The sequence below is a fragment of the Heptranchias perlo genome, chromosome 21, assembly GCF_035084215.1.
Source record: "Heptranchias perlo isolate sHepPer1 chromosome 21, sHepPer1.hap1, whole genome shotgun sequence".
NCBI classification, from domain to species: domain Eukaryota; kingdom Metazoa; phylum Chordata; class Chondrichthyes; order Hexanchiformes; family Hexanchidae; genus Heptranchias; species Heptranchias perlo.
This window is the reverse complement of record NC_090345.1, coordinates 30,577,631-30,601,639: the sequence shown is the minus strand read 5'-3', so window position 1 is coordinate 30,601,639 and position 24,009 is coordinate 30,577,631. Positions and strand designations below refer to the sequence as shown.

The window sequence follows — 24,009 nt, the reverse complement described above, 5'->3', positions numbered from 1 at the left end:
TAGTGGCTGGCAGATCCAGGTCCCGGCAAAGTTTCCAGCTGTTCTGGTGAAAGTCCACCGGAATGGCTGTGTAAATTCAGGGCCAGGGTCTAAGGTGTCCTTGGACAGCTCATCAATTTATTGAAAATAAAAATTGGTGCAGTAATGATATTCCATTAATCAATGCCAGATTGCATTTACAAAGTATGCTAAGGTCTACCAGATGCAAACCATCAATTAGAGGAGTCCATATTGGTCACCTGAAAATTAACTACTGGAGTCTGAATAGATGTGTAGCTTTGGATTCTTTGAGCTAATAAGAGTTAGGATGCTTACTTGCACCACAAGTGTACCTCTCAGGATGAAAAAAATGTTTATTTCAAACCTAATTTAACATTTAGAAACAAATGCTGGTCCATTCTGTGCTATACTGAGGTATCTGTGTTGACTAATGACTTGATAAGGTTTGTGTTTTGACTCTTTTTCTTCCGTAGCTAAGATTTAGACTGTCAGAGGTTCTAATTTGTCTTCCTGTTTGATAGCTTTGGTCCAAAGATTTTGACTTCTTAAATTTGACTCAATCTCCTTTGGGTTCACTCTTCAGAATCTCTTATCCATTTATCTATCTATTGCTAAAGGAATATGTAATGACTTTGTCTGTCATGGATTTACTGCCTATTTTAATTGGATATGTTCTAATTGCATCTTTTCCATGTTGGAGTGTCTTGCAATTAGATTTACTCATTTATGTTCAGATTTCTGCTCCAGTGAGAGAAACTGTAGAAGTCACTCTATCTGCACTCTGCAAAATGGGATCTGAGCACCAATTTCAATCAGTCTCTTTGATTATTCAGCAGTTCCTTCCTGATTTTAAAAGAACCTGCACTCCCGTTGCCTTTGCCTAGTTTCAAGTCACCTTTCAACTCTTGTATTTTAAAATCAAAGCAAACACCACATTATCGATTAGTGTTCTTTTTAAGTTAGTTTTCCTTTGTTGTGTATTCATAATGGTGTGTTCAAAAACATGGCCAATATGAACTTGTGGAAATATATTTTGCACCTGCTTGTAGTTCTATGTGTTATGCAACGATTCAGTGAATATGGTGCATATTGCTTCCAGTTGCTTTGAGTACAATTTCTCCTAGTCTGGGGAAGGGGAAAGATTTAGCATCAATGTTGCTCTACTGGTGTAAATCTTTTATAACTGGTGAAAACTGATGCTAATCTCATTAGAATAGTGATGTGCTAAGAGCACTCAAATTTCATGTGTCATCCCATTCGCCTAATTATTCATAGTTCAAGGTCTAGATTTAGGTGGGTGCAGGCGAGTGCACTAGTGGTGAGGGGAAAAATGTGTGTAAGTGAAAGTTAAAGGGATGAGACCTGTGAAAAAAACAAAGCACTTTCGTCTCGTTTTAAATTGGTATTGATTCATTTATTTCAGTCATGGTGCAAAAGAAATTAAGAGCCAGGTGCACTCACAGAAATCATGTTCCAGCCTAACCCGATAAATTGTCGTGAGGACTTATCAATTGCTGTCAAGCAGGTTCCTTGAGGGAGGAGCCAAGGTACACGATTCAAACACAAGCCTGCTGTGTGATTTGTTCAGTTTGTATATGATGGCAGCTTTTTGAATTAAACTGCTTAGCTCCAGTGCCTGTTATCAGCTTTTAAAGTCTTTGAGTTAATCTGTGGCTTTCATACAGGCCAATGGCTTTTAGACACCTTTGGAATGATCCTGTCTAAAACTCGTTGTGTTAGCTAGCCACATATTCTCATAGTTGATAAGAATATAAAAAGAACTACATGTAGAAAATTAATAGAGATTGTCAAGTATTTTTTAGTTTCCTTATAAGAGTTGGCATAATGCAACATCTTCTGTGAACATATATTTTTATTTATTCACTTGTTCATTTACTGTTCAATGATTTAATTTGGTAGTTAAAGCTTGATATAAGATTTGGTGTTGTGCAATTCTGCTTCTCAATGATACAAGCAGGGTCATGTGGAGGAACAGGACAGAACGAGTAGCTAAAGCAGACTAAAGAGACGTTTTCTGCTCATTGTCCCGGGTTCACTATTCCACCTTCCTAGATATTAGGGCAAGTATAAATAATTGCGGACAATAGGGAGTGAGGACGCAAGAGTAGTCTGAAGCACAGAAGTCAAAATATACCGAAAGAAAGAGCTTGCATTTATATAGTGCATTTTATGACCTCAGGATGTCCCAAAGTGCTTCACAGCCAATGAAGTACTTCTGAGGGGTAGTCACAATTGTAATGTAGGCAAAAGCAGATGCACAGCAGCAATATGATAAATGACCAGATAGTCTGTTTTTAATGATGTTGGATGAGAGATAAATATTGGGCATGGGATCTTTTACATCCATCTGAGAGGGTGGACGGGGCCTCCGCTTAATGTCTCATCCACCAGTTAGCCTCACCTACCTCTGTGCAGCACCACGTCAGTACGCAGAAATGTCAGCCTAGATTAAGTGCTCATGTCTCTGGAGTGGAGCTTGAAACCACAGAGGTGACCGTGTACTCTCACTGTAAAGTCTAGAGTTAAAAAGCCCCCAAATCATAACAGGAATGATTAAAGTGTAATGTCACAATTGGGTGACATAAATTCTGAAAGCTTTTAGAAAGACTTGAAAGACATCTCAATAATTAGCAACTTTTGCTGAGTTGAAGGTGGAGATTATTAAGAAGTGACAGGCAAAAATGAAGGGAAAGGAAACTCAAGATACAGACATGAATCTGCAGGCAAGAGAGTGCAGTCTGGCAAGGGCCACATTAGTCCCAGTAGTCTTTTGTAGTTCTGGTTTATATGCTTGCTTCACACATTTGGCTCAGGTCTGAGTATCAGCAATAACTCAGATCTGCCACCCACCCTATCATGTCAGAATTTAGGAGAGAGAAGCCTTTATCATAAAAGACTGTCTGTTTTATCCTGCAGCAAACTAATGCTGTCAGTGATCAAGGTACCAGACATCCTGGAATCAGGAACTAGCCAGTCTAATATGTTACAATCCTGTCTTTCATCACTGAAGTTTGCAACCAGTCAATACAGATGACAAGAAAAACTTCTCTCCCTAATGATAAAGTGTCCCAAGTGAAAAGAGTTTGAATTGCCTTAGTCCAGTTTTCAATAGACATAAAGGCATTTTTTACATTTACACGATGAACATAATTTGCCAGCAACTGGATAATACTTTGGGAAGGCAGATTTTAGGAGGGTATGAACCCAGATAAGAGAAGGAGGGCTAAAAAAATAGAAAAGGCTTCAAAAGATATTTGAGGGTAATAGCAACTATGGGCCCGATATTAGGAGGACGGCAGGTTGGCAGCGGGGGGTCGACTGGGCGCGTGGGTAACAAGGTAAGTACCTTCAATCAATCGTGGCTTGATTGAAGGTACTTACCTTGGCTTTCAGGTTTCGCGCTGGAAAGCTGCACATGTGCAGCATAGGCTGTCAGCTGGAGGAGCCCTATTTAAAGGGGCAGTCCTCCACTGACTGATGCTGCAGAAAATAGGCAAAATTACAGCATGGAGCAGAGGGAAGGCTGCTCACAGGTTTAATGATGCCTCATTCCAGGTATTATTGGATGGGGTGAGGAGGAGGGAGAGGACAGAGATCTTCTCCCCGGCGGGCGGCAGGAAGTGGCCACCAAGAAGGGCTGGCTCGAGGTGGCAGAGGAGGTCACCAGCACCACCAACATATCGCCCACCTGCACACAGTGCAGGAGGCGCTTCAATTACCTAAGTATGTCAGCCGAAGTGAGTACACTTACTCATTCCCCTACACTCCGTCTGTCACATCACCACATGAAGGAGGCTGCAGATGTCCACGACTACATGTCGAGTGACTCTGAGCCTCCGTGTGCACTGCTGCTCAGAGAGGTCCAGGAAGCTGAGCCTCGGTCTGTGGACCCTGTGGTGAGGGTAGTGCCCCCTGCGACGCATCTCTCTCTGCGGTTGCCCTCCCTCCTGCTGTGCAGGTGGATGTGTCACAGCACTGTGTTGTGGAGCTCCACATGTCAGAGGTGGACGGCGTGGCCGGCGAGGCTGGTGATGCTGTTCCTCCTCCGAGGTGGTCATGACTGCAACTACGGTGGCCCCCATCCAGAAGATGTATGTTTGAGGGGGTCCGCAAGGTAGGTAAATGTGCAAGTTTGTGAATTTTATTGTTAGGAGGAGGGTGGTGGAGGCCAAACTTTGTCCAAAGTGACAGAGTGGCCTCCTGCAATGAGTGAGGGTCTCCCCCCTCCCCCACCTGTCAAATGGACCTTTGCAGCTGCCACAGGCTGAAGGCTGCAACACCTCCATTTCAACTCGGAGTGTTTCCCCCAGTACGGGCAACAGTCCCAGTTGACTTGAAAATCCCATCCCTCCTAAAATATCATGTTAATCAGGTCTGTAAACGAACTGAAGTACCTAAATAATTACCTTAAGTGGCTGCGCGAGCATGTAAGCACGTCACTGGGGAACCTGGAAGTGGGCGGGTTGGAGCCGGACTCCGGACCCGCCCCGGGAATCCCCGATTTTCGGAGCCCCCCCCGCCACGAACGCACCTGCTCGGGGGTGCGAAAATCGAGCCCTATGACTTGTAGAAGGATAGTGGATGAAGGAAACCAGTTTGGATGGCAGGGATGGTAATTAAAACTATTGGCGATAAAGCAAAGACATGTCAATACTAAAAGTTATTGACAAGAGAGAGTAAAACTCTGTGTAAAAATATTGTTAAAAGTGCTAAGCAACTGTTTGGATTTAGAATTGCTAGGAAAATTAAGACAAATGGCAACAAATTTCTCAACTACATCAGACGGAAAAGGGAAAAATGGGAGTGTAGGACCACTGGCTTCTGAAACAAGGTCAAGGTTAGTGAAGATGTGGACATTGCTGAAATATGAAATGAGTTATTTAGTTTTCATATTTACAAGATAAAATTTCCTGATATGGAAACATGTCAGAATTCAAATTCCAGGTCCCAGAGGGAAGAGAAGGGCAGGCTTTTGGAGGAAAACAGATTCCAAACATAGAAAAGCAATTCCATGGGAAAATTTAATGTTGTGGTTTTTTTTGTGTTTATTATGTTATGTTGGGATTTTCTTTGTGTTTATTATATTATGTTGGGGGCTATTTTTCTGGCAGATACACAGTTAAAATTGATAGGTTACTTACCCACTGGAAAGCCACCAGGATCCCACCATCTATGAATTTAACCTGCTCCCCTGAACAGGCAGCAAAGGCACCCACCCAAAGCCAGCAGGGTCCTTTTTTACATATGACGTCCCAGTGACATCGTCAGGGCCCAACTGCAATTTTAACTCGGGCCTGAGCAGGGAAGCCGCTGTAGCTTTCCCGCCAGGAGTGCTCCTCAGGGCCGCACAAGGAAAGCATAGGCCTCCCCTGCCCTGGACTCTCCCCTCTGTTCCCGAACAGATGACCCCCCCGCAGCCCGAGACACCCCCGGAGCACAATCCCGCCAGTTACCTTGTGTCATCATTCGGCCTCTGGTCCATGCAATTTTCTATTCTGGGCAGTAAGTTGGCCGGTGGGACTATTATAAGACCTGGGAGTTAAAATAGTCCAGGCCTCATGTCTGGTGTAGTGGTGAGTTTCTAGCTGACCTCATCACCCACCCTTCCAGAGTTAAAATCAACTGCTATTTTTATCATTTTATCCTGCGGTACTGAAAAGCAAGATGGCAGCTGAAAGCATTTTCAACAGCCATTTTGAACTATTTGATTGTTTTCCCTTCTCCTTGTTCATTTTCAACTATTTTTGCTGTTTGCTCATTCTTGAATGTAGGTTTTGTTATCCGTTCAGTAATAGTTAATAGTGATCTGCTGCTGTTTATCTGAATATAACATTGCAAGCAAATCAAGGACATTTGACGAACAGTTTGCAAGTGCGACATTTTGAAGTGTGAAGGACAATTTTTCACAGACTACGAGCATGTGTTAGACACAACTTTTAAATTATTTAGATGAGTGACAATGATCCATTCCTTATCACTATAATGCCTTGGAGGATCCATGCACGAGAGTGAGGATCTGCATTATCACAAACTGTATCCCCATTCTGGTATCCACATGACTATGGAACACTATAATTTCTAAATATTAAAACTCTATTTTCTTGCAGTAGTATATATTACAGTTGGCCATTTATGGCACACAAATCACTGGAAAAATAATTTGTATTTTGGACTCCTTACTTTGAGAATTTCAGATGAGAATTCCACTGATTTAGAAGAAATTTCATTTAAAGGGGACTGAAATGTGGAAAAAATTGTTTGGCAAAATAATCTCCCTTATTTGCCAACACAGAATGCAATGAGACATTTTAATTTGATTTATATTAGTGGGAGAAGTATTGACTACATCGAATGTACAGCACAGAAACCAGGCCATTCGGCCCAACAGGTCCATACCAGTGTTTATGCTTCACATGTACCTCCTCCCTCCTTACTTCATCTAACCCTATCAGCATATCCCTCTATTCCTTTCTGCCTCATGTGTTTATCTAGCTTCCCCTTAAATGCAGCTATGTTAGTCAACTCAACCACTCCTAGTGGTAGCGAGTTCCACATACTAACCACTCTCTGGGTAAAGAAGTTAATGAACCCCAATGAGCCGATCTCTCATGATCATGTGATGTCAGCTTATTCAGATAGTTTATGGGTACTCCCGGTGCATAGCACATGATGCACTGGGAGCGCCATGTGGGTTGGAGGCCAGAATGTCGAGCACCAGCATCCAGTGAAGGTCTGCTGGCTGCCGATGAAGCAATGGCCTTTTTTGTGGGCCTCACAGTTTGTGACATTTTGTGTGTGTGTTCTTTTTTAGGCGAGGGACAGATGAGTTAAACACAGGGGGATACAAATGAAGCAAAATTCGTACAATATTGAATTACATCTAAAGGACAGTAGAGGATGCTGTACCTTTTTAACAGTATAAAAGATTGGTATACAATTCTATAAACAAGTGCAGTAGGGCCTTACTAATTAAACAAAAGCATTAATTCAATGGAACATATAGCACCTCCCCAATGTGAGTTTCACCACTCCTTTATTAGATTACCAGCTGGGATATTTCAGGAGGGTAAAATTTGCCATCTATCTCTCTCGCACTAAGGACAATATGGCTGTATTGAGACAGTCAGTGGAACAGTAATGGTAGAGGGGGCAGTAGAGTCCCTGGCTTGCTCCTCTCGTGCGACTCAGTGCAAGACAACAAGATCAATTTTCCTGTAGCTCCTGCACCAAAGCACCAGGCACACAGATTGCACTTGAAGTGCATTCCATCTACAATGACCTGAATCCACCTGTATTTCCTGGTTGAGGTAACTTACTTAGGCTGGATGCTATGTTTACTGTACAGTTAGTGCCACCACTCTGCACTCCATCTGCAGCTCAGGAAGAATGATAGATATTATAAGTACATCAGTTCCATTTGTCAATTTATCACACCCTGCCTGGCAAACTGGGTTAGGCTACAAATGGGTGCAAACACATAGCTGCAATTTCCTCAGCCATTTCCATTCCATTCAGAATGGTGGCTCACATGGGATGGCAAATTTCCATTATACTATTAAAGATTCTACCACCAACAATCATTAAAAGAAAGACTTGCATTTATATGACGCTTTTCGGGACCTCAGGACGTCTCAAAGCACTTTACAGCCAATGAAGTACTTTTTTGAAGTAAAATCACTGTTGTAATATAATAAACACGGCCGCCAATTTGCTGACAGCAAGGTCCCACAAACAGCAATGTGATAATGACCAGATGTTGGTTGAGGGATAAATATTGACCAGGACACCGGGGAGAACTCTCCTGCTCTTAAAGTAAGGAATGCAGCTCCTTTAACAAACATAAGTAATAATGTATTCCTTACCTGTTTCACTTATGAATGAACCTTTTCCAGATCCATCAGGGCTGATTTTTTTGGTATGAGAGTAATGAATATCCTGCAGTCTGCTGCCACCTTATTTCTTGCAGCTCCATAAATGAATACGTGCTTCACATTCAGCTCCGCATTTTCACATCTGTTTGTGACTATTTCTTATCAGGAGTTTTCTTTTCTTCCCTTTGTTCAGTATTGAAAGTGTCAAACTCCATGTCTGTGCCAGTTTCTTTGCCAGGATTATCATATATTAATCTTTCCCTTTTGAATATAATTTCTCCTTTGTAATTGTTGTCTTTTAGAGAAAAATTCCATCTTGAACCATGTTAGGTAAACATAACTTTAAAAGAAAATAAAACATTTCCAATTCAGTTCTCTTGTGTTGTTTACCCGTCACTGAAAATATTAACATTTGCAGTTTATCTCCTTGTGCTCTCAACAGTAATTTTTTTTCCCCAATAACCTAGTTTATTCGAAAATTACTGCATGTCTTTAGGTGCACATTTTTCTTTACCCCTAAACTATTTCCCAGTCTTCCCCATGATTTTCTTCCAGTGTGCTTGTTTTGCAATATCTTCTTCACATCCTCTACCACTGAATGTCATAATTTCTCTTGAGTATATTTTGATATTCTAACTATATTATTGGCTTATCTGGAACCCTTGGAATTACACAGCTCTCTTTCTTTGGAAAATGCAGGATGAATCTGGATCCTACTATTTGTTGTGAATCATTCCATACAAGCCTCAAAGTCTTCAAGTTTTTTCTCCAAATGCCTACTCTTGTAAACATTACCAATGAGTTCACATTAATCTCAAATATTTTAAAGTTGCTCCAACATATATTCACTTTTTTGTGCCATTTCGGAATCCATCCTCTTGCTTCAGATGCACACTTTTAATATAGCGATGTGTTGCATTTGTTCTACCTGGGTAGTATTTGTTTCAAAGTTTACAGTACAACACACGTGCACACACCATCCATGTCTCTGAAGTGACATCTGTATGGTTCGACTTAAGAACACTTCATGTTCAATAATAAGTTGACCTCACTGATTTGGCAGAAGTGTTGCTGCTGAGGTTTTGCAATCTCTGCAGCTATAAGTTCCTGATGTAACGGAGCATATGAAGTAGAAATTAATCTTGAGTGGAAGTCATGCTTCTATATAGAAGCAGTTTTCTCAGTCTCCTGCACAGCAGGGAAGTTTAAGGTCATTCCTTCATCCACTAAATATTAAAACTGTTCTTTCAGCCATCCTGTACACTCTTCTGTGCTCATTTCCTGCGATGGAAATCAATTTTCTAAAATCTATAACTTTTCACTGTTGGCATAATGTTGTAAAAGTTTTCTTTCGGTCCATTTACATTTTCCATTTCTTTTAATGGTTTAGTTGTATTTTTACAGAACTTGTCTTTCAAATCAAGGATATGGTTCTCCAGGGTTTCCTTTGAATTCCGAATTACTTCCGGCACAATGGCCTTTGAACCCTGAATATTCTTTGTGTATTTTCTATTCTCCTCAAAGAGAATTGTGAGGTGTTCTTTCAAATACTTATTGTCTTGGTATAGTGTTGGTCTTTCTTGGGGCAACACTGTAATTTGATCATTTATTACAGTATCTAGGTTTCTTTCCTTCACTGTGGCCTGTGAATAACAACTTCATGATCAAGTACATTGGAATAAACAACAATAAAAAAGACATTTTATATAATCTTACTGTGGCATTACCTTACTCTCATTTCTTCAGACACTTGCCGGAATAATTGTGTAAACCTTTTGTCACAATTATACAAAATAAATAGTTACAAGAAGATTTGAATATAGATGGAAAGAATAACTTAAATGCTGCTGAAGAATGGTAGGTAAATGTCAATCAAGACTGGAATTTAAAAGAGAAAGTAGGTGTAAGGTTAGATTTGTTCAATGTAAAGAACTTGTATGTTTACACTTTAAACATTGTACGTTCATTATTTGTAAAAAAATGCATCCATAGTTAGAGAGCTCCTATACACAGCCCCAGGTGACAGCTACTTCAATGAAAAGGAAATGATGCTGAGAATCCCCACAGAGATCTACTCCATTGTGTTGATTTGTATATAAGCAAATCTGATTCGAGATAGATTAGGTGCTATCTTTACAAATTGTAAAAAAAAACTTGGCTGCACAGAATTAAAGGTAAAAAGATAATTCCAGGTCAGTCTGGAAACAGATTAGCCTGTCATATTCCAGTGGACATGTTCCACAGGGACACCCATGGTTGATATCACTGGAATGTGCCTGCAACATTACCACTTTATATCACTTAAGAAAGAAAGAACTTGCATTTATATAGCGCCTTTCACGACCTCGGTGTCCCAAAGCCATTTCCGGCAATGAAGCACTTTTGAAGTGTGGTCACAGTTGTAATGTAGGAAATTTAGGAGACAAATATTTCAATAGTGAAGCCCTTCAACTAAGGAATTCTCAGAAACTAGATAAGGTACTTGAATAAAGAATCAGAGAATATAAGGTAATCTATATTGAGAGCACAGTTATTTTCTCCTTTGAATTACAATCATGCTAATTTGTTATTTGCCAGTTATTGCAATAATTACACATATTTAGGATTAGGATTGAATCTCTGCAGGTATGGTTTGAGTTTTTATACTTTCCAGCACATTTGTGATTTAGGAAAATGAACTGAGTTTGGGGCTACAATTTGAGAAGTTTCACTGGTCATTGATTCGCAAGCAAATTCCCAGGCAATGGCCACCTCCAACAAAAGAGAGTCTAACCACCTCCCCTTGATAGTCAATGGCCTTACCATCGCCAAATCCCCCACCATCAACATCCTGGGGGCCACCATTGACCAGAAACTAAACTGGACCAGCCATATAAATACTGTGGCTACAAGAGCAGGTCAGAAGCTGGGTATTCTGCGGTGAGTGACTCACCTCCTGACTCCCCAAAGCCTTTCCACCATCTACAAGGCACAAGTCAGGAGTGTGATGGAATACTCTCCACTTGCCTGGATGAGCGCAGCTCCAACAACACTCAAGAAGCTCGACACCATCCAGGACAAAGCAGCCCACTTGATTGGCACCCCATCCACCACCTTAAACAATCACTCCCTCCACCACCGGTGCACCATGGCTGCAATGTGTACCATCTACAAGATGCACTGTAGCAACTTGCCAAGGCTTCTTCGACAGCACCTCCCAAACCTGCGACCTCTACCACCTAGAAGGACAAGGGCAGCAGGCTCATGGGAACACCACCACCTGCACGTTCCCCTCCAAGTCACACACCATCCTAACTTGGAAATATATCACCATTCCTTCATTGTTGTTTGGTCAAAATCCTGGAACCCCTTATCTAACAGCACTGTGGGAGAACCTTCACCACACGGGCTGCAGCGGTTCAAGAAGGTGGCTCACCACCACCTTCTCAAGGACAATTAGGGATGGGCAATAAATGCTGACCTTGCCAGCGACACCCACATCCCATTAATGAATAAAAAAGACCATTAAAGTGTCAGCCATGGCTCTGTGAGCAGCACTCTTGCTTCTGAGTCAGAAGGTCATGTGTTCAAGTCTCACTCCAGAGATTTGAGCACAAAATTCAGGGTGACCCTGTCGGAGGGGCTGTCTTTTGGAGGACATGTTGAACCGAGACCCAGTCTGCCCCCTCAGGTGGACGTAAAAGATCCCATGGCACTTTTTTAAAGAAGAGCAGGGGAGTTATCCTCGGTGTCCTGGCCACCATTTACCCCTCAACCAACACCACTAAAACAGATTATCTGGTCGTTATCACATTGCTGTTTGTGGAAGCTAGCTGTGCACAAATTGGCTGCTGCATTTCCTACATTACAACAGTGGCTACATTTCAAAAAGTACTTCACTGACTGTAAAGCGCTTTGGGACATCCTGAGGTCGTGAAAGCCGATATGTAAATGCAAGTCTTTCTTTAAACAAAGACTGTAAAGACAAATTATTGGCTTTGATTCAACAGTGGCCTTATATACATGGGAATATATTGGTCTGTAACCTAATTTTTCAGCATTATTGCCAAGATGTCAAAATATAGAATGCAATAGGCTGGGTTATTACTTTAAAGACAATAGTCTCTGAAAATTAAACAATATTAATTAATACTAGATGTTAAACTAGACAAAAATGAAAATTTCTAATGTGGTGAAATTGATTCATAAACAAAACTCTATGATTAGACACAATATAAGTGCATTTAAGCAGTGGTCATCTTTATTCTACATAATCACAGGGCTTTTTAAAATTCTTGACACACATTGAGAACATTGGATTCTGTGAAGAATAAAGATGCATGAAAGGAACACATAAATTCTTTGTCACAGTCTCAACTGAGAATGTAATTTACCCTAGGAGTCAACTATTAGAATTCTGGTTTACGGCTGAATTAGGAGTAAGTTCATTTGGCTTCATGTATACAAGCATATTATTTTAGTTTAAAATTAGTTAACTGTTCACAAAAAATATTTAGTCAACACTAAGCAAACAAGCATGTATAAACAGGGCGATTTAATGGAAGACTAAAATTTGTTATCTGGAACAATTCTAGTCAACATCTTGGGTAACCTGCAAATACAGATTAAGGGGTAGACTTTCACCTTCACCGCCTGGGAGGTAATGTGGCGGAGTGATCACCTACCCATTGCCAGAACCTGCCCGATCCACTCTGTCAGATTACTCCGCAGGTGGTGAAGATGGAAATCTATCCCTATGAGTATCAAATAGTAAACAGAATATCAAACTAACTAGTTGAGTCAGAGATACAAAAGGTAGTTGGAAAGAAATGAATAATGGAGTATCACAGGGATCGATGCTGCACCCATTTTTGTTTTCAATGTATATTGATGGTTTGGGGGATGGACTGAAAACAAAGCTCTCCAAGTTTGCTTATGATATCAAGTTGAGTGGGAACATAAACAGTAGGGAACAAACTAACTAGTTGCAAAGAGATTGGGTCAAAACGTGGGCCATGTCCTTTAATTAGGGAAATATAAAATCATGAAGCTGAGGAATAAAAACTATCAATGAAAGTACAAAGTGAATATAGAACACAGGACAGTGAGTTAGTGGAAATTCCCTTAGCACAATGTGACAGTGGTGTAGAATGTAAACTCGAGGGATAGAGCACAAGTCCCAGGAACTGATTAGTTTGTGCAAGCACTGGTCTGCTCCTACCTTGAATACTGTCTATATTTTGGGTAGCTTACTACAGAAGGTCATTCTCATTTTCAAGGAGTACAAAGAAGAGCAAGTAAGTTGTTAATGGGATTGGGCATCTGAGCTATGAGGAAAGACAAATGTGATGAGGATGTTTCCTTCAGAAAAAAAAGCATCTCAGAAATGATCGTATTGAGGTATTTAAGATTCTAAAGGGAATAAATAAACTGGATCTCACAGTGCTTTTCAATATTAAAACTAGCTGTAGGACAAGGAGACGTGGATTCAAATTTAGACAAAACAAGATCAATACACGTAAGATATATGGATAAATTAATCAATCCTGTGCTCTCCTACCCACTCCCAACTCACCCGTCCTTGGGGGTTAAAGTTACTCCCCTTATCTCTGATGGACAGTATATTTGAGCATAGTTCCCCAGTTGCAGTACAAGATTGATGAATATACCTTTTAAGTCCTTCATATAGAGGATGGTGAATATGTGGAATAGCTTACCCACAGAGGGAGTGCAAGTGAAGGATATTATAAATTTCAAGAGGGGGATGGATAAATCTTTGGCAAACCAGGTTATTGAAGGTATGAGAAATAAAGTAAGGCAGGAAGTCGGACCTTTAGGACAAGTCCAATGGATAGAAATGGTCAGGCTGGGGAAATGACGGATGCGTGGCAGATAAATTTAATGCAGAAAAATGCGAAGTGATACATTTTGGTAGGAAGAAGGAGGAGAGGCAATATAAACTAGAGGGCACAATTCTAAAAGGGGTGCAGGAACAGAGAGATCTGGGGGCATTTGTGCACAAATAGTTGAAAGTGGCAGGTAGGTTGAGAAAGCGGTTAAAAAAGCATAAGGGATCTTGGGCTTTGTAAATAGAGGCATAGATTACAAAAGCAAGGAAGTTTTGATGAACCTTTTATAAAACATTGGTTCGACCACAACTGGAGTATAGTGTCCAGTTCTGGGCACCGCACCTTTACGAAAGATGTGAAGGCCTTAGAGAGATTGCAGAAAAGATTTACTAGAATTATTCCAGAGATGAGGGACTTTAATTACGTGGATAGACTGGAGAAGCTGGGGTTGTTCTCCTTGGAACAGAGAAGGTTGAGAGGAGATTTGATAGATGTATTTAAAAACAGGAAGGGTCTAGACAGAATAGATAGAGAGAAACTGTTCCCATTGCCGGAAGGGTCAAGAACCGAAGGACGTAGATTTAAGGTGATTGGCCGGGGGGTGGGTGGTGGTGGAGGCAGATTCAATCATGGCTTTCAAAAGGGAACTGAATAAGTACTTGAAAGGAAAAAAATTGCAGGGCTATGGGGATAGGATGGGAGAGTGGGACTAGCTGGATTGCTCTTGCATAGAGCCGGTATGGTCTCGATGGGCCAAATGGCCTCCTTCCGTGATTCGATGATTCCAGACCTGTACAGACTTATGTTCCTAAAGAAATTGGGACATTTCGAGGGGGGGTCAGTTAAGTACGTTTAATCATTGAACATGAATAATCCTGGTCAATTGGAGCTTGCCAGAAAGTCTTAAGGAGTCAGGGAGGAATTAACTATTTAAAATTCTGGCTCTTTGTTTTCATTGGAAGTCAACATTACCAGTGACTGGGGAAGGTGGTGCATGAGGTGGTACTATTTAACAGATAGGGTGAGCACTAGTAGGCCTGTTCCTATGTTCATAATAATGTACCATATTATCATTGATATTGAGCCTTCATGACAAGAGGTTTTCTAGGAAGAAAGTACTGATGGATTAGCAGGCAATCATTACTGGTTTATGCATCTCATACCAAAATGAAGTCTCTAGACATGTAACAGCAAAATTGATCATACCACAGCAGAACATAATAAGCAAAGCATCATCCAGTTCATGTTTTTTTTTGTCCACCTGATTTGAATTTCTAAATTTTCATGCATTTCCCACTTCATGTCCAATTTAGGAAACATATTCTACTAAAATAAACACCTTACCTTCCTTGCCGGCTTCCTGGAAGAATTACGACCAAAGAATGAAAGCTAAAGAAAAAAATAAAAACAAAAACCAAAACTGAAAATGAACAGGAAAGGAAATAGGGAAGAACAGACAGAAAACAAGAATTTAAGCGGTGTGAAGTGTGATAGAAGTAAAATAACTGAAACAAAAGCCACCTGCCATATCAAGCATAGAGAAAAAACAGCAAAAAACATGAAGAAGGCTAATTTATCATTTTTGTCTGGTTTTATATTTCTGTAATTATTTTACGAAAAGCACATTATGGAATTTTTACACCAGTCATTGGCAAAGAAACACTGAAAGGATTTTGGTCGGCAAACAGACATTCTCGTAAAATAAATTATTTGATATGTTAACACTTCCTACTCTAAATCTTGTATTATTAAAATATATTGCCTTATATGTAACATTTTCCAGCAGACAGTCTGTCTAACTCAATAAAAATTAAACATTTAATCTATTGCATTATCTCCATTTTGAATAATTCAGTGTTACCTTTTCTTCAAGCTCTTTTATCTGTCGTTTCTGTGCTTCAATTCTTTCTTCTAGTTCTTTGATTCTCTGTAAAATGAAATGATTAAGTTGATATACTGTATAACTATGTTTTCATAAGGTGTCTTATTTTAATAGTGAAGTAGATAAAAAATAAAACCCGTAATTGATATAAGTTCTTCTGAATAGTCAGTATTTTTGTGTGGGTTAGTGAGCGCAGATACTGGAGTATTCTCATTGCAAAACGTACCAGCAGCAATCATACTATGCTGATATAAGATGGACATAAGGTTAGAATTCACTGTTGCCAATATCAGTGATGGATTTGTTTGTATGACATTCCCCTGTCTGCTATTTTAGCTAATCCATTTAAAATATGCAAGGTTAACACTGCTGTTAAAATAGAGGATGCAGGAATATTATACAAATGTATTAAGTGTTCATATCCCTTTAAGTCATTTCTAGCCTGTGGCGTTGTTTCACGTGAGAAAGCACATCCTCCCAGTGAATTCCCAGTGCTGACTTGCTGTCTCATTAACCACTCAGACCCTCATTTTGAAATAAATTTCCATAAATAACCTTTATATTAATAGGTTTCTTAAATTAAAAAAACTGAATCTAATGCAAATCAGAGCTAAGATGGCGATGAGAATTCTTTGTAACTGTATGCACCCATACAATTGTTGCTATCCTTTTCAGTGATTGTTATAACATGCTTATTTGTTAATAGAGTTTATTCAATCCTATTATGAATTTAAAGAAATCTGTTTGCAGAACAGTGAGCTGCTCTAATGTATAACTCTGATACGATCGCACAGGCTAGAAATTCCAACAGAACATGGTGACTCCACATAAGCTGTGGCAAATCCAGTTTCCATAGCAACCTATCACACTTGCGATAGAATGCAATTAGCCTCTTTACAGGTTTTATTAATTTAAAGGGTTCATTATATAAATTTTGCTCAACAGCCACTTTTATTACTTATCAGCTTTGGTAGGCAAATAAGTGTTGCTGGTAATTAGGGTTAAAACCTACTAAATTATAGACTTGCCTTTTTCTTTAATACCACAGGCTACAATAATGGACAATTTTTTTAATTAACTACATGCAAACATGATGAATCTACAGATTCTTTCTGGAACTGCGATCAGGCAGGTTTACTTTGAATCACCACAGTCAAAGTGAGTTAGCAAACACCGAGGGTACATTCAAATAGTACTATCCCTGCAAAATTTTTTTTAAAACGTACATTTCATAGACAGAAAAAAACATTATCATTGGAACTAACAAACATGAAAACACATTGTTTTTTATCTAGGAAATTTTAGGGTAGATTCAGCAATCCCAAGATCCCAACAGGGAGCTGTTCTTGAAGAGAACATGAGTTGAAACTAGGGCTATAACGCTAACACGGGGGTCGATTTTAATCCAGAGCAGATTTCAGGGTGTATGGGGATAACTGCAAAACGCATTTGCTGGACTAAATTTCAGGTATGGGGTATTTTAACTCCCAGATCTCATTTAGATGCCACCGGTCCAGAGAGTGCAGAGCAGCTGATAGCAGGGGAAGATTAGGGATGGGCAATAAATGCTGACCTTGCCAACAATGCCCACATCACATGAACGAATAAAAAAAAATTGAGTGGCCCTTGGCCACCAACCAACTTGTAATTAAATGGAGGGAGGGTCTCGCAGGAGGGAAAATGGGTAAGTCTGAGTTAGGGAAGGCCATGACTTTCCTTGCGGAGCCTAGAGGAGTACTCCCACAAAGGAAATACTTGACTTACTCGGAGGGTGCCTTCATCCTTCCCACCAGCTGCCAACCTGCCTCAGCCTGGAGGGAAAGCCACAGTGACTTCCCTGCTCTGGCCCTGGATGTAATGTCATCAGGGTCCTATTGACATAATAAGACCCCGCTTCAGCATTTATGCATAAGGACCCTGAATCCGGCAGGCGCCTCATCAGCTGCCAAAACCATCCACGTTAAAATCGGAAATTGGCAGGAACGGAGCTGGAAATGGCTGGTCAATTTACGCCCAGCGAGGAGTGTTAAATTTCTCCCCAGTGTACCCACAGTCCAGTCAAGTGCAGTTCCCTGCTGGGATTATTGGATCACTGAATTTACCCTGTAATTTCCTGCCCATTTGTAACACCAACATTTGAAATTTGACAATTTGAGAGATACCATAAAACCAGTATCTCTCAACTGAATTAAAATGATTTAAAGGGCAAATTATAGGAAGTGACTGCTTAAAGGGAGAGCAGTTGTGTTTGATCCATGATTGCTTCTTTGACAGTGGATTTTTGAGAGATGGATTTCTAAAGGCCCGATCTTGCTGGAGTGGGGCATCCGATGGCTTGCCCCACTAGTTAGTCTTTTTCTTGCACCCTTCAGCTTGAAATGTTTTTGCACCATAACTGTGAGCTGATAATGGAGTGACAAAGGCAATAGGGCATCTGGACTTTAGTGAATGCCAGGACCAACAATGCATCTCTCAACCAATGAGATTTAAGGATTGAGAAAGAAACAGAGGAATGCGGAGAAGGAGGGTGAATTAGAGTCAAATCAGGTACAGAAAGAGAAATAAAGGGCTCAATTTTGGGAGGCAATTGCAGGTGCAATGGAGGTGGGGGGGTGGGGGGGCGGCTCCGAAAATTGCGGAAATCCTGTTCGGGATCGGAAGCCAGCTCCAACCCGCCGACTTCTGAGTTTCTCAGGGACCCACTTGTGTGTGCGCGGGCGACCTGAAAACGGAAGTCCAGAGCCAAATGTACCTCATTGTACCTGTGGCAGAGTAAGTGATTAGACTGATTTTTAACTTACCTGGGCGGCTTGCCCACCGCTTCTGATTCACTCCTGGTGACCAGACGTAAAGGGCCGGATCAGGGGACAAGAAACTAAATAAATTAAATAAAAAACCATAGACGGAAGTGAAAACACAAAATGAACCTACCTTTGCGCCCTGCTCTGATGTCTCCCTCTCCGACGTCCCACTCTTCACCCTCCTGGTGTCCCCCTCTCCCCCCCCACCGGTCTTCCCCTCTCACCCCCCCCCCGGATCTTGTCTTCTAGTCCAGCGCCAGATGATGTCTCACTATCTCTCTTTCTCGCCCCCTGTCAATCAGGCTGGCTGCCAGGCGTGAAGCCCAGAGAGGATGTTAATCATCAGCAATCACCATGCGATCGCGTTGGAAACGGTAAGTTTTGTTCACGCGAGTTTGCCACGCGCACCTTCACCCCCCCGCTGCCAACCCGCCCACCATTGCAAAATCGAACCCAAAGAGGGAAAGAAAGATTGGATTCAGAGAGAGAGAAAAAAGAGACAGAAAGGAAAAGAAATTTAAATTTAAAATTTGACATTTTTAAAATCTCCAACAAGAATTTGCTATTTGCAGGAATGAGATTGAACAGTTTAAATTGTTCCCTTTCTGGGCCAGAGAGGCACTGCATTAACAATTATCATGTTGTTAAAAAGGTACTTACACTGTTAAGTTCCAAACCTTCTGCGGTGAGTTTATTGGGCAATTAATGGGCAAATCCAGCAAGTTCTTAAAATTAACGGGGAAGCTCAGGGCGAGATGCTGTTTGTGCGAAGCAAACGGCAGAGCGGCATAAATCGACCAGCCAGTTCCGGAGATCCGCAACTCACAGCGTATCCCTTAATCCCCTGAACTTGCTGGCCAATTTGCGCATTAATAACAGCGTGTTTCATTGACACGCCGTTATTTTTCCAGCAAGTTCCGGCCCAATGCTTCTGAATTGATTCTTTGGCAGAAATATTAATGGGCTCGATATTACCAGGGCTGCGGGTTCATGGCGGGGGGGGGGCTATTGGGCGCGTGGGTAACGCGCCCGGTGAAATCAGTCTGCCCCGCGCGCGATCGCAGCCTAATTGGATCAACTTACCTGGTCTTCCGGGTTCCCCACTGCTGATCTGCGCGTCAGGCGGACTGTGCATGCGCAGTAAGGTCTGTCAGCTGGAGGAGCTCTATTTAAAGGGGCAGTCCTCCACTGACTGATGCTGCAACAAATAGGAAAAATTACAGCATGGAGCAGCCCAGTGGGAGGGCTGCTCCCAGGTTAATGATGCCTCACTCCAGGTATCATTGGATGGGGTGAGGAGGAGGAGGGGGAGGACAGAGATCTTCCCCCCGGCGGACGGGGGGAAGATCTCTGACCTGAGTAGGTCAGCCAAAGTGAGTACACTTATTCATTCCCCTACACTCCGTCTGCCACATCACCGCCCCCACCCCACATCTCCTTCTGCACTGCCAACGCTACTCTGTCACATCACTCCTCACACCCACTCAAACCTCATCCTCATCTTACCTGCACTTACTCACCTCACCAGTACTCATCCCACCACTACCACTCAACCCAATCCTCATACAATCTCATGACTCTATCTCATACTCACCCTCTCATGCATCTCTTTCACAGTCAGCCTCACTCAACCTGCCACTACCTGTGCTGCAGCCACAGGGCATGCATCATATATGTGCAGTAGGAAGTGTAAGGCAAACGTGTCATGAGCATGAAGGGGATGCACAAGGGTGTTTGAGGGTTTGTCATGGTTTTTACTTATATTTAATTTCTGACCAACTCACATCACATATCATATTGGCACCACTACTGCCACGTCTTTGCGAATCTTGTCTGGTTTGTGCAATAATGCCCTTTCCTGAGGATCACAATGAAGACCCACAACTGATGCCACACATTGTGTCACTGCAGAGTGGGTGTAGGTGTATTTGCAGGGCTCTTTTGTGCAGACGACTGAGAGATGTCGGCGATGTCCCCGGTGGCACCCTGGAAGGATGCGGAGGAGAAGTTGTTGAGGGCAGTGGTGACTTTGACAGCGACAGGTAAGAAGATGGTGCTCAGGCCAGCCGGGAGCAGCTCGGCACGAAGGAGGCTGCAGATGTCCACGACTACATGTCAAGTGACTCTGAGCCTCCGTGTGCACTGCTGCTCAGAGAGGTCCACGAAGCTGAGCCTCGGTCTGTGGACCCTGTGGCGAGGTTAGTGCCCTCTGCGACGCATCTCTCTCTGCGGTTGCCCTCCCTCCTGCTGTGCAGGTGGATGTGTCACAGCACTGTGTTGTGGAGCTCCACATGTCAGAGGTGGACGGCGAGGCTGGTGATGCTGTTCGCCCTCCGAGGAGGTCATGACTGCAGCTACGGCGGCCCCCATCCGGAAGATGAACATCTGAGGGGGTCCGCAAGGTAGGTACATGTGTCTGGACCCCGGGGTAAGTGTGCAAGTTTGTGACTTTGATTGTCAGGAGGAGGGTGGTGGAGGCCAAACTTTGTCCAAAGTGACAGAGTGGCCTCCTGCAATGAGTGAGGGTCTCCCCCCACACCTGTCAAATGGACCTTTGCAGCTGCCACAGGCTGACAGCTTGAACACGTCCATTTCAACTGGGACTGTTTCCCCCAGTATGGGAAACAGTCCCAGTTGTTTCTAAAACCCCACCCCTCGTGAAATATTCTCTTAATCAGGTCTGTTAACGACGTGAAATAGCTAGTTAAATATTGTTAAGTGGCACCCCGCCGGCTTTAATTGCCTGCGGGAGTCCCACATGCGGGGGCTGTGCGCGCATGTCGGCGCATCTGTGGGGAACCCGGAAGTGGGCGGGTTGGAGCCGGGCTCCCAACCTGCTCCGGGATTCTCCGATTTTCGGAGCTCCCCCGCCAGGAACGCACCCGATAGCGGGTGCTGAAATGGAGCCCATTGTTACCTGGGACTGGAATCTGGTTCCTATCAAAAACAAGCTTTGATATGGCTGTTAGGGACTGTGCTGAGGATCGCAGGAGGCCAAATTTTAGTACTATAGATGAAAATGCCTCTTCGTATATCTTCAGGCAATAAGCCTAAACCAAGACTTATACATGCAGCTCTATAGATCTGAGAGGAATTCTTCTAAAGATTCAATGCAGATGATAGACTGAAGTCTAATACATTAAATTTGTCGCCTTTTCCTGCCAGCACAGTTCATAGAATATTTCTGTGGCTTTCTCTGAAGGCAACATGAAAATGATTATGCTTGATTACAGTTTGAAGGCAACTATTATTTCAATCTCAATTGCTCACGATGACAACCTTACATGTTTTTCTTTTCAGGGATTGGTTCAGGTTATGAGATCAGTATTTTATAGTTCCAAAGTCACAGCACACAGATATTTTAAAAATCATTTTTGTCAAGTCATTTCTGTGCAAGTTCGCTTTCTTCTGATGGTGAACAGCTAAGTAATGACTCACCTGTTGCGCGTGGTGAACGAGTTCCATTCTCTCCCTTAGTATTTGTGCGTCACGTTCTCGGAGCTCACTCATGACCTGCCGTTTCCACTGTTCCACTGCCCCTTTCAGCTTCTCCTGTTCCTCTTCAGACAAAAGCTCAGTCATCTTTGCACCAGCTTCTTGCTGCAGAGCATTGTATAACATGGCTTCCAGCTCCAGAATGCGCTGTTGTAAAATGAACATGCAAATAGCTCATGAGTATACAGCCCACAGTTACAAAGCTGTAGCTTGTATATTGGTATATTGTATATTGATGTTGGTATATCTAACATTCTTCAAAATGAAATATTATTTTTATAAAACCTAGTTCCAGAACATGAAGGGTGATCTGTTTTTGAGATTGATGTATGGTATAAATACAATGCCTCCAATTGTAGTGTATTGAATGGATGTTTCAATTAATCGCCTTTAAATAGTTTACTGTATTAATTACTTTGGATCTGTATAGCTAAAAGCAAATTCTAGTGGTTTAATAAATCTAATCAAAACAAAACATTGTAGATTATACAGTACGTCGCTTCATGTATTCTAGATATTTCAAAATGGGTCTGGCATGGTAGAATTATTCGATCATTCAGTAATATTGTGTTTTATAAAGTACAATAAATCTGACATTGGTTAATTCGATTCATTTTGTCACTGTCCCTGCAATTTTGTCCTATAAAAGAGCTTAATTATCTTAATAGCCCCTTTTTACTTGTCTGTTACAACTGTCAAGATGATTCAAGTTTATAGTTATCATGAAAATTAGAGATATTACCGTTACCACGAGCTCAACATATCACAATGGCCTGGAAATTGCTCATGAAATAACAGCGAGGCTAACAGGGCTCACCGTTATTTCAGGGCAAATGGAAAAGCAAGTTCTGGCGAGCGCACTTTGCAGTCACATATGGAAACCCAGAAATTGCTCTACCATTTGCCCTGCTCGTTTGAAAGCTTTGCGTTAACAAGATATAGCCAGTTGAACAAGTGAACCAGCGTGAACTTGCGGCACTGCCCAACTGGAAACTAACTAATCTCTCTGGAAAAAAGGTACGCTGTGTTTTTTAGTTCTAAACTAACTTTTAATGGCAATGTAAGCCTTAAAGACTGCCAAACAAACTCTCTGGCACTGAAAATTAACTTTTAAAAATATGGAGTCTCATTCCTCTCAATATTAAATTGGGACATTTAAAAAAAAATTAAATTTAAAATTGTTATTTTTTTACTTATTCTTCCTGTCTTTTTTACCTCTGGCTTTTAATGTTACCCTCTCTGTATTTCGCTTTCTCTAACAAATTTTATAGAGAATTTACTAATCTACCTGACACTTCCTGGTTCTTAGTCTTGTGAAGGAGGCTTTCACTTCCTGGTTCTGACTGCACAGCTCAGAGAAGTCTGGGAAAGACTGCTGCACTTCTTGCAGGTTTCCACTGAAGCAAGTTGGCGCCCAGAAGCCCGTGAAAAGTTTGTGGGTGAGTTAGTTACTTACGAGTAGCGGGCGATGACCGTTCACCGCTCAGTGCAATATCTGGGAAATTGTACCTGGATAAAGTACTAAGAAATGGTAACACTTCAAGGTGCTATACAAATGATTCTTGTTGTAGTGGTAGTAGTAATATCGTAAATCTATTATAGCTGCCCTCTTGATTTATTTATCTGGGAGGTGGAAGGAAAGATACTCTTCTGTTAGAGAAATGAGAAACCGTAAAGAGAGATTCCAGCCTGTGAGAGAAGTCAGAATCCAAAAGGAGTGGCTCCAGCTTGGGAAAAAGGATAGATGCTAGAAAGAGAAGCTCCAGTCTGAGAGAGATGGGAAACTAGAAAAGAAGATTCAAATACCAGAGAGCTCCTCAACATGAATTATTGGCTCCCATTTCTCAGGCAACATCCCTTTCCCTTTCAAAACTGTCATTATCAGCCCCTTCCTCAAAAGTCCCATCCTTGATCCTTGTCCTCTTCAACTATTGTCATCTCTAATCCCCCCTTCCTGTTTGAGGTTCTTGATGGGAAACAATATGAGGAAAGATTTGAGATACCAGGACTATTTTCACTAGAGCAGAGAAGGCTAGGAAAGATTTGATAGAGGTTTTGAAAATGATAACGGGTTTTGATAACAATTGGGGAAAAACTATTTCCTCTAGTTA

The 24,009-nt window shown here is 41.7% G+C and overlaps 1 protein-coding gene and 1 long non-coding RNA gene across 11 annotated transcripts in view; one reads left to right on the top strand and one right to left on the bottom strand.

Annotated features, from left to right (window-relative positions):
* The window catches only part of jakmip3 (Janus kinase and microtubule interacting protein 3), a 298,954-nt gene that overhangs the window by 79,082 nt on the left and 195,863 nt on the right, over nucleotides 1-24,009 (bottom strand). For all 9 annotated transcript variants that reach the window (XM_068002403.1, XM_068002402.1, XM_068002401.1 and 6 more), the window contains 4 exons: nucleotides 21,842-22,045; nucleotides 15,582-15,647; nucleotides 15,065-15,109; nucleotides 7,884-9,535 (listed from right to left, as the gene is read on the bottom strand). In XM_068002403.1, coding sequence (XP_067858504.1) covers nucleotides 9,194-9,535; nucleotides 15,065-15,109; nucleotides 15,582-15,647; nucleotides 21,842-22,045 — 657 coding nt within the window. In that variant the 3' untranslated portion in view covers nucleotides 7,884-9,193. The remainder of the gene's footprint in view (nucleotides 1-7,883; nucleotides 9,536-15,064; nucleotides 15,110-15,581; nucleotides 15,648-21,841; nucleotides 22,046-24,009) is intronic.
* The window catches only part of LOC137340105 (uncharacterized), a 199,323-nt gene that overhangs the window by 118,369 nt on the left and 56,945 nt on the right, over nucleotides 1-24,009 (top strand). The gene's annotated exons all lie outside the window — the stretch shown is intronic.